The 10,935-nt window shown below is 35.9% G+C and overlaps 1 protein-coding gene across 1 annotated transcript; it reads left to right on the top strand.

Moving 5' to 3' along the window:
- Positions 1 to 2,560: 2,560 nt before the first annotated feature.
- LOC144433730 (uncharacterized) lies at positions 2,561 to 8,900 on the top strand. The gene is made up of 2 exons (XM_078122085.1): positions 2,561 to 2,684; positions 7,089 to 8,900. The coding sequence occupies exon 2, from the start codon at positions 7,636 to 7,638 to the stop codon at positions 8,722 to 8,724; it is 1,089 nt and encodes a 362-aa protein (XP_077978211.1). The 5' UTR covers positions 2,561 to 2,684; positions 7,089 to 7,635; the 3' UTR covers positions 8,725 to 8,900.
- The last annotated feature ends 2,035 nt before the right edge of the window (positions 8,901 to 10,935 follow it).

Genomic DNA, 10,935 nt, shown 5'->3' with positions numbered 1-10,935 from the left:
GAAAATGTAGCATTTAGTGATAGGCTTGCACGAATGAAATACTGGTGAAATATATTCATAAAGGAGGACGTGAAATTCATATTCGCATTTTAGTGGGTTCTCACCTAAGCGTATACGAAAGACATATGCAGACGAAATATATTGATATGCAAAAACAAACTTAAGCACGAATACACGACAATATTTAACGTCTTCAGCGCAAGTGGACCACGGTGACGTGGAATTGGCCATATTTGTTCACAAATATTTGTTTTTTGTTTATCGTTTACTTTTTCCTTTAAAAATAACTTTTCCCTACAAGGTGACATAGTAATGATTTGAAAAGTTGGTTTAGTTTCCTAAATCAATTTTACCTTCTTCCTTTGCTGTTTTTTTTTTTTTTTTTTTTTTTTTTAAACAGTTTTACTATGACTATCTTGTTAATTACTTATCACGTCAGGACAGTCATTTCCCGCTTTACTTCGAACCGTGAGAAATTTAATTTATTAGGTGAAAACCTACTAGCGTATCCAGAACGAGGTTTTCAATTGCGTCGTTCACTCAGTACTCGCCGTTTCACCACAGTACAGGGTGCAGCGAGCAAGTAATTGATTGATCGATCGAGTTATTGATATTTAATCTGGCTACCCTTATTTTACTGATTTTCGCGAGGGACGCAAATCAACAATTGTTTCGCGTGTTAGTTTAAGTTGATCATTCAGCCGACACGGGGCAAAAGCCTTATTCTAAATGTGCATCTACCCACACGTCGAACTGATACTAACTAAAGAGAAAGTAAGTTTGCACTGAAACTATACAGTGTTACATAGATTCTCACTAAAATGAACGTTACACTGAATAAAAGTATACTTCAGATTGATAAATTTATTCGTTTAAAAAATTACGCATTACTTGTTATTAGCGACAAACTACACCATTGATATGCAAATTAGGGTTCAAAATGAGTTTTTGTCAAAAGCATAAATCTTAAAACTTACTAGGTGGATACGGCTGAAATTTAATTGGGATAATTTCCTCTATGGTTTCGATGAGTAATATGGTCTTCTAGCTTAGTCTTTATCCATGACCGAAACTTAACAAAACAAAAGTAGGTTTGCATTGTAGTGTAATGATTAGAGGCTATATACAGATGTAACAACAAGGCTGGTTAGACAAAGTTGGTGAACATTCAAAACATAGTATTTAATTAGTCTGGAAAATCCATGCCCATAGAAACAGTCATTTATAATGAAGAAATAATTTCAGTTACAATTTAAATCAATGAATGTATCTTTTTATTTGTTTGATCTTTATCATTATATTTCTAAGGGAACGTTTAGGTCGACGTGTCAATTTATGTTTACGTCCACATTTACATATGAGTACCTCATTAAATCGTCGTTCACCGTCTGTATACTGAAACCCCACTGTACGAGTGACACACGATCGATTGAGCTATGAAGAAACAAACCATAATGGCATGTTTTACCTCTTGGGAGTACACTTGTTTTAATACAAAGAGACAGATTCGATGCAATCCCAAATGGAACAAGTTTTGTATTTCAGGAAAAATATTCCTGATAAAATATAGAGTTTTGGAACGTCTCAATCGCAACATGTTCTTCAGCACAAAACAAGTAAAATCATTATTGTCATGTAAACTACATAACAACAGTTTCTGTTTTCGCCACTGCACCGTAAATGGGCTATTCAACAGATAAAGTCACGAGATTCACAAACGCAATGTCGGATATGGCCTACACATATTTTTCGAGGTTTGTTTATTTTGTATTGTTTTTTTTTCTGAAACGTCGAAAGTGGTGAAGGCGAAATAGGTGTGCCCTAAGCTTAGCCATCAGTGGGTGATGATGCTTCAGATAACCTTACTTTCAGAGTCAGAGAAAACTCGAGCTAAAATCAAAAGTTTCCCATATTTTCACAAGTTTCGAGTAGCTTATCTCTTTCCCTAATCTACATAACTAAATGACTTACACTTTATAGAAACCATTAAACAACAATTCCAATGTTAGGGTTAGGTGAAATAACGATATGTGGTGGATATTAAAGGGGCATAAGCTGAGTTTACACGTTTTTGGGGCGAGATTTACGCTGCGTATTTAAAAGTCACTTGTAGTATTTTACTTACTGGAGCAAACGTAACTATCATTTGCCAATGACTTAACTCAAACCTGGAAAGAAGATATGACATAAAAAACGATCCGATGACATATTTTTTTTATACGAATCAAACATGTCGAGGAATCCATACTATTACTAGACAATCAACTGTTCTAAAAAATACAAAAGAAATCGCCAGCTAATGTTGAAAGTGTTGTTTTTGTAGAGACATCTCCCCGTATTATACAGTATATATACAAACTTAATCATTTTACACCACAATGCCACAATACACTACAACACGTACATTTGTATAAGGAAGGAGTTGGTTTCAAAACACCCACTCTCATATGCTTGCTGTTAACATATGGATCAAAGTTGAAGGGTGCAACATTTAACAATCACTTTGCACACGATACTGATTCAATTTCCTCGCACAAACACGTCACGTGGTACTTGTTGATGAAAAGGAGCAAGTGGAGTCGTGATATTCAGTCAGAGCGTACAGCCAAGTCACTGCTGGGGTGTTTTTTCAAACGAGGATAGTTGCAGACATTTGATTGAGAGACGAGAGAGACTAGTAGCTGGTAAGTACATGGATACATTATACGATACCAATGTTTACGAGGACTTTGTGAAAACGAGTCGTTTGCAAAATATTGAATCATAGCTAATTTATTCGGTTCTCTTTGAGTATTTATAATATAATGAGAGAGATCCCCCTGTATGTACTGGGAATGAAGGGTGTGTCTATGGCAAGCCGAGTAGGCCAAAAAGAATTTTTAGAATTAGAATTTTATTTTCCGAATGTTTTGTATTAGTTGTACGATTTTATTTTATATGTCCATTTTTACCTCCCGTAAGAGGGAGGGGTTATGCTATGCTTCTGTGTGTGTGTGTGTGTGTGTGTGTGTGTGTGTGTGTGTGTGTGTGTGTGTGCGCGCGCGCGTACGTGTGTGTGGACAAGATATGTCAAAAAATACTGCATCGATTCTATTTAAATTTGCTACACATTTTTCAAATAGTAATGAAAGGAACTGATTAGATTTTGGTAAACATCCAATGAACATTTAATTAGTTATTTGGCTATATTTTTGGAACGCATACTTCAAATTAAATATAATTGGTACATACGTTAACGATAACAAAGTGCATACAGTTTGTTGATGTAGTGTATAGCTTTAATGAAGAATTTTCATAATTAATGATTTTCGATAATTAAGCTTTATCTTAATTAATTTTCCAATTAAAGGGTATATCATGTATAATAGCTATAGCTCAGAATTTTGCATTGGAACAATGTGTGTAGGACCAAAAATCTATGGTTTTGCTCTTACGGGAGGCATTCAGTTTAAATCTGGTTTTGTATTAGTTGTACGATTTTTACCTCCCGTAAGGGGGTGGGGGTATTGAAATTGCGATGTCTGTCTGTCTGTCCGTCCATCTGTATGTATGTGTGTGTGTGTGTGTGTCTCGCTTTGTCATCATTTTCTTAAAAATGGCTCTCAATTATAATGAAATTTACTACACATCTTTCATATGCTAATGGCAAGAACTGATTAGATTTTGGTAAACATCCAATGAATATTAATTAGTTATTTGCATAATTAATGATTTTGAGTAAATAGGCTATGTCTTTGGAATGCATACTTCAAATTCAATATAATTTGGTTCATACATTAACCATAAAAAGCGCTTATGTCCTATAAGGTTTGTCGATTTAGCTTAAAGATTTTATGAATAACTTGCATAATTAATTAATTTCAATAATTAGGATATATATTTTAAAAATGCATACTTCAATTTCAATATAATTTAGTACATACGTTAACCATAACTACGTGCATATGTCCTATAAAGCTTGTTGAATATAGATTACAGTTTTAATGAATAATTTGCATAATTAATGACATTCAGTAATTGCGCTTTATCTTAAGAATGGAAGCTTCAAATTTCATAGAATTTGGTGCATATACCAATCATAACAATGCGTACATGTTTGTTGACATAGTCTTTACTTTTAATTAGTAAATTGAATAAATAATGATCTTCAGTAATTAAGCTATATCTTTGGGATGCACGTTCAATTCCATATAATTTGGCACATACATCAACCATGACAAAGCACAATCCTCTAAAGCCTGTTGATATAGGTTTCAATTTTATGACTAATTTACATAATTAATTATTTTCGGTAATTAAGCTATTTCTTAAGAATGCAAACTTCTAAATTTCAGATAATTTTTATATGTATTAATGGTCGATGGTAAAGAAGTGCATGTGTCATGTCATTTAAAGCTTGATGTTGTAACTTATAATCTATTTGGTTAATTTGCATAATCAATGTTTTTTAAAATAATTACGCAATGTGTTAACTTGCAAGCTTCAAATTTCATTTATTCATATAATTAATTTCCCAATTAAGTGGTACATCATGTATAATAGCTATCGTTTAGAATTTTGCATTCCAACAATGTGTGTTGGCCCAAAAGTCTATGGTTTTCCTCTTATACGTATGGGAGGCATTCTGTTTAAATCTGGTTTAATTATATTTTTGTGATTTCTAAATGTATATTTTTGACTTATAAATATATTTCAACTTTTAAAAAAAATTCACTTTCAGTTTTGCTATTTCTTTTTGTTTTGTTTCCGGCTTTGCACCACTTGATTTCCATAGTAGGGGTGTGGAGTAACAATGACCGTCGACTTCCGTTAGACCTAACATGCACATTTGATTTGAATACATACAAATGCATACAATAAAACTCCTACTGGCAGATGATAGAGTTCTGAGTGCTCTTCGTCTAAATGTTCAACTCATTGCAATAAACAGTATGTCTTATTCTACCCCAGTCAAAAGAGGGCAAATGATCGAAGTTAGGGACTGGTGAATTTCACTGAAAGGGGCGGGGATCGGTGTATTTTGGATTTTCCAGCGGGCCAGCAAAAGGACTCTGAAACTGGGGCATCTGTAAAAGCCCAAATAGGATGATCCCATGATTATTTTTTTTTTCAAACACGTTGACACTCCTCCCAGAATCTTTCGTATGCTGATACATTGTGTATCACTGCGACTAAGAGAAAAGACTGTTTGACTGTATGACACATCTCCAGTACTTTGCAAGATAGCATTATCAACTCTCTTATGAGGGGGGGGGGGGTGTCGTATAAGGTATATGTTTAGATATATTACCTACCATACCTTTTTTACAGTAAATTTCACGTTAATACTGTTTAGGATAACTGAGTACTTCCCCCCACCCCCATCACCCGGCCGAAGATAATGGCCAGTCCCTCAATACGTGCAATCTGTTGACATGGGTAAAAAAGGCACTAAATAGTAGATTGAACGTTTATCACAATGAGTTGAATGATTGGATGAAAAGCATTTAGAACATAGGAATGTCTAGCATATGCCAGTAGGAGCACCATTGTATGTTGGTGTATATATTCAAATCAACTGTGCACACGGGTGAGTACAGAGACGTGTTAGGGCTACCGGAAGTTGGTCATTTAGTTACTTCACACCCCTACTATGGAAATCGAGTGGTCCAAAGCCGGAAGCGAAGAAACAAACAGAAAGCCGAAATAAAATATTTCCAAAAACATTCTTTTTTAAATTGCAAAAATAAAAATGAAATAAAAAAAAAGTTAAAATATATTTAAAGTATATTTACAAAGTGAAAATTCCTATAGAAAATTAAAAAAACATACTACTAATAGAAAACCAGCAAACTGAATGCCTTTCGTAAGTTTAATGAATTTTCACATCAGTTGATAAATGATCTTTGTTGATACACGTATACTGTAAATTCTTAAATTATATGTACAATGTCGGAATAGACAGCGTTATGTAAAAACATCAATTCAGCCTTAGAATTTTTTTTACGATCCCCAAAGACATCAAACTTTTTCTGAATTAATTTAAAAACTGTCAAAACTGTATATGGCAACCTATTCAATTGGTGTCAATATCAAATCACCAGCTGCCATCCCCCGTCCTCAGTTGCACTCACGTATGATGTGCGCCACCTCAGACGAGGTGGTTGCACATGCAGTAGCACTGTTTCCAATTGAAAGAGACTGTGCACATGGTGCAACGTCTTCTCTTAACAAAAAATAACAGAACCATGTTCATTGGCTGAAATTTGTGAACTTCATTGCTGTCAATGATGATTTGTGAGTGTTACTCAATTCAAACTATGGGAATCTGTCTGCAATCATGTCATTGTATCTGCAGAAAGTTTCTGATAAAGTCACTGGGCCTACAATTACACCATATTTGCAAGCAAAGTGGCAATATTTTCTGACATATATTACCTGGTCAACATGTGCTTCACTTCTTTGTCAAAATTAGAGACAGACAAAACTTTCTGATTGCAAGGATTTCAGACAACATTGTGTTGCGAAATAACAACAAACCAAACGAGTAAATAAACTAGCCTGTGTGTATTCATGTAATATTTGCTAAATTTCGTAACATATTCATGGAATTGTCAGAATTTCAAAAGTATGCTAATAGTTTTTATGAGTAGCCCTATTATTCAGCTAACTGTAATCATGTAATGTATAAGCAAAAGGAAACATTTTGATTTTTGATAAAAGTTAAGTTTGACAAAATAATTGTACATGTAGAACACCTCATTTTATTTTTCCAATCACACATACATATGTAAGATAGACATAACATACGTTACATACATACGGAACATTAATAACATACACACATGACGTACGTAGGTAACATACATACGTGACATACAAAACATACATACGTAGCGTACGTAACATACATTAGCGACATACCTTAAATACATACGCATGTAACATACATAACAAACATTCGTATGTAACATACATACATGCGATACACACATACGATACATATATACATACGATACACACATACATACATACATACATACACACACACACACACACACTCACTCACTCACTCACTCACTCACTCACTTTTCTTTTCTTTCTTGCAGACTTCTGCTGCTTAGGCGTTTAAAGTATTCTAAATGGGCCAGCAACACAACACTCACGTTGCAAACAACTCGGGTGAAAAAATTCAAATTCAACTGACAGACAATGACAATCGCAATACTACTCAAATTCTGAATGACAAGGAATCCGTCTGTATTCCAACTGGCCACGGACGAAATACAATTTCGGTGATAACAAAAGATAGTCAAGGGCATTGGCAAGGTTATGCATCGGCAACGTACACTGATGACTCCGACCGTAGCTTCATCATAGAGAAACAAGAAAACGACATCGAAATATACCGAACCAAGTACGGTGCAATTTGGCAAAAGGAAACCGGTCTCCGTTTGACATAGACGAGGGTATTTATGAAGTTATGTGACGTGACTAAACATTTTACAAGAAGTTAAGATTATTATGGTTTATTTCGAAAATAGTATAATATTTAGCTAACTAATTAGCCAACATAATATAACGGGTTTAGTCTCATCGTTACTAAAGATTCATTAGATAACTAGTATATGATTCTGTATACGTAAGCTTTTAAATATGGCTACCAACGATGATCTATATGTACTTGAAGCAACAGATGGAACAGTGGCGTATGTTGATGCCACCGAAATTGATGATAAACATATTACCGAGGCTTTGGGAAGTGGGAGTGTTCAGGCAGGTGTCAGGCGTTTCGTTGATGAGTCAAAGGTAATGCGAGTTTACAGAAAAATGGGTATCGAAGAATTTGAGATGGTTAAAGAACGCACCGGAATGGTAGAACATAGACGTAATCCAAATACCAATGAGATGTGGATATCTGAATCCATCGACCACACCAAATCATATCAAAACAGAGGTGTTGAGAGGGCCGGTACTACGGAAGTGGCTGCTGAATTCAAAGTTGGTCGTAAAGACTATCAGGTAAAAGTGAAAGACCATACAATACCACAGCCAGGCTCCGGGGCCGTAAATAAAAAACGAATGAAAGCAAACGAACGTCCGTACAACATCTCAAACAAAGAACGTATACCACATCAGTCGTGGGACAACGTTGGATTAAAAGGGAGAGAGAACATAGGTCACTTCAATGATACTGTTATATCAGTGAAGAAGGTGGATGTTCACTCATTAAAAAACACGAACAAGTTCACCAGATGGGTTGGCCACAATAAGCTTGGTATCGGTCTTGCAGCTGTTGGTATCGCCCTAGATGCAGCAAGTATCGCTATTGCTGTGCAGAATGACGATGGAAAGTTTGGTCCTCATACAACCTTGGCTTTATCTGGTACTGTAGGAGGGACAGGTGGATCCATTATTGGTGGGGAGATAGGTGCTGCATTGGGATCAGTATTTCCGGGCGTTGGTACAGCCATTGGTGCCCTTATTGGATCTCTCCTCGGTGGAATCATTGGGTCATATGCTGCTGAGGCATTTGCAGGTATATGGGTTTCACTACGGCATGTAGCTCCTGGACCTGGGCCCCCTCCACTCGCGTTCAGTACAATACCCAGTGGTCCACCACCGTTAGAGTCAAAGAGTGATGTCCATGGATCTAAGCAACTGGAATTCGATTCCAAGGCTAAAGGAGCGATAGGGTTAAATTTTAAATCGAATGTACACGGATACCCAGGCCTTCGTTTTTGATCATGCGACTTGTTTATGAATATTGGCTGATTGTTAATAACGAGTATTGACAGGTTACACATTTAGGTGAAATTTAATTCTTGAATTAATTATTACTGATGGATTGCGGCATCAATTATAATGAGGACAATGATGATATTTTCCAACAGATTCAACAGTTTCTGTATTGTCTTTGGTATGGTGGAAATGTACATTTCGAATGAAATGATTTCTACTTATGTATTCATTGATGTTCTGAATCAGTAAAAGTATAATGGTCTATTAAGTAAAACAACACCTCAGCTTGCTTAATGATCAGCCTGTATATATATATATATAAACACACACAGAAGTAACTGATCGGTTCATCGATGATCTCGCTGCCTTCTCAACAGCTACCGAGAAAGACCTACATGTTTTTCAAAACCAACTCAACAACCGCCACCCGAAAATTAAATTCACCGCAGAAATAAGCTCAACCTACGTTGCATTCCTCGACGTCAATATACACCTAGACTATAATAAATTAGAAACTGATCTCTACAGTAAACCCATCGCTTCCCATCGTTATCTACCGCCTACAAGTTGTCATCCACGGCATACCTTTAAATCCATCGTCTACTCAGGTGCTCTCAGAATCCGTCGCATTTGTAGCAAACCAGAATGGTGCGATAAACGACTTTCAGAATTTCCCATCTTCCTCACGAACAGTGGTTTTTCTGAAAAATGCATCAATTCACAGTTTGCTCGTGCCTCCATCCCTAATCGCACCAAATTGCTACAATACCAACATAAAACTCCAACGAATAGAGTGCCCTGGGTTACAATGTACGACCCTCGCTAACCAGATCTTCAGAAAATCAGTGCCGAAAATCAAATTATACTACAGTCTTCAACTCGTATGCAACAAGTCATGCGACAATTGGCGACATTCTTTATCAAAACCGGTTAAAACACGCAAAGTCATAGCAAGTTACTTGCAATTGGGGTTGCAAACCTTGCAAAACGCCAAGATGCGCCTGCTGCTCAATAATTCAAGACACCAAAGTTTTCACATCGACAGTCACGGGAAAAAGCTATCACATCAAGGATGACGTCAATTGTAAGTCATGTAATGTAATATATGCCATAACCTGCCGTACCTGCAACATACAATACATCGGTCAAACTACTCAACATTTCCACAAACGAATCAATGGACACTGCTCGAACATAAGAACTAAAATATGTTGTACCTCATTTCTGGATGCCAGGACACATCCGACAACGCGTTTACAGCTACAATCATTTGCCATATACCAAAACCAGACATTAATACAATAAAACAAACGGAAAGCATCTGGATACACAGAACAAGATCGATGTACCCACAAGGACTTAATGATTACGAACCAACAGGAATTCCAGACTAGTCTATACCAGTATTATACTGCACTCTCTTTTAGTCACGTGTTTATCAAGTTCTCTTTTGTTTACAACATACATGCGCAGTTACTCTTGGTTTGTCATGTAGTTATTGTAACAGCTGAGCCTGATGAAGGTGTGCAAGTCACATTGAAACGTTGCTTATCGCTTCACATCTTGGGATTGATAGTAAGGCCGACTTTTGAACTGTTTCATCTCTTCTAGTCATTACTTTGGTGTGTATATATATATATATATTATATATATATATATATATATATATATATATATGTGTGTGTGTGTGTGTGTGTGTGTGTGTGTGTGTGTGTGTGAGTGTGTGTGTGTGTGTGTGTGTGTGTGTGTGTGTGTGTAACCTGTCAATACTTGTCTTCTGGCGAACTCTAATGCTATTTCAGCTGTATTTATCCAAGGAGAGGGAAACTGAAACGAGTAATTCAATCTGTATTGATTGTAAAGAGTACAGTCCAACTACAAATTCGACCAGCCAGCTGATTGGAGATATGGACTCCTGATGATTACTAGATAGGCATTAATTGACGGCTATGAAAATGAATGAAAAATACGGATTTGGATTAGTCTTTCTTTATTCACCCTTTGACTGCGAAACTTTAAGATATGTTTGGAAATTTAGACATCAGAGTAAATGTTGTCTATGATCTCTAAATCTAAACAAACAATTTTCAAAATGTGATTTATTTAATGAGGATTTACCGATAACATTACTTTAGGGTCCAAACCTAAAATATCTTTTTTAAGTAAACAGTAAACACCAACTGTGAAAGCAGATCAGCAGTTCTATTTACTCCA

The sequence above is a fragment of the Glandiceps talaboti genome, chromosome 4, assembly GCF_964340395.1.
Source record: "Glandiceps talaboti chromosome 4, keGlaTala1.1, whole genome shotgun sequence".
In the NCBI taxonomy this organism is placed as follows: domain Eukaryota; kingdom Metazoa; phylum Hemichordata; class Enteropneusta; family Spengelidae; genus Glandiceps; species Glandiceps talaboti.
This window is presented reverse-complemented; position numbering and strand designations above follow the sequence as displayed.

What these genes read in the sequence shown, in the direction of transcription:
- LOC144433730 (XM_078122085.1), top strand. Translation starts at nt 7,636, where the DNA reads ATGGCTACCAACGATGATCTATATGTACTTGAAGCAACAGATGGAACA.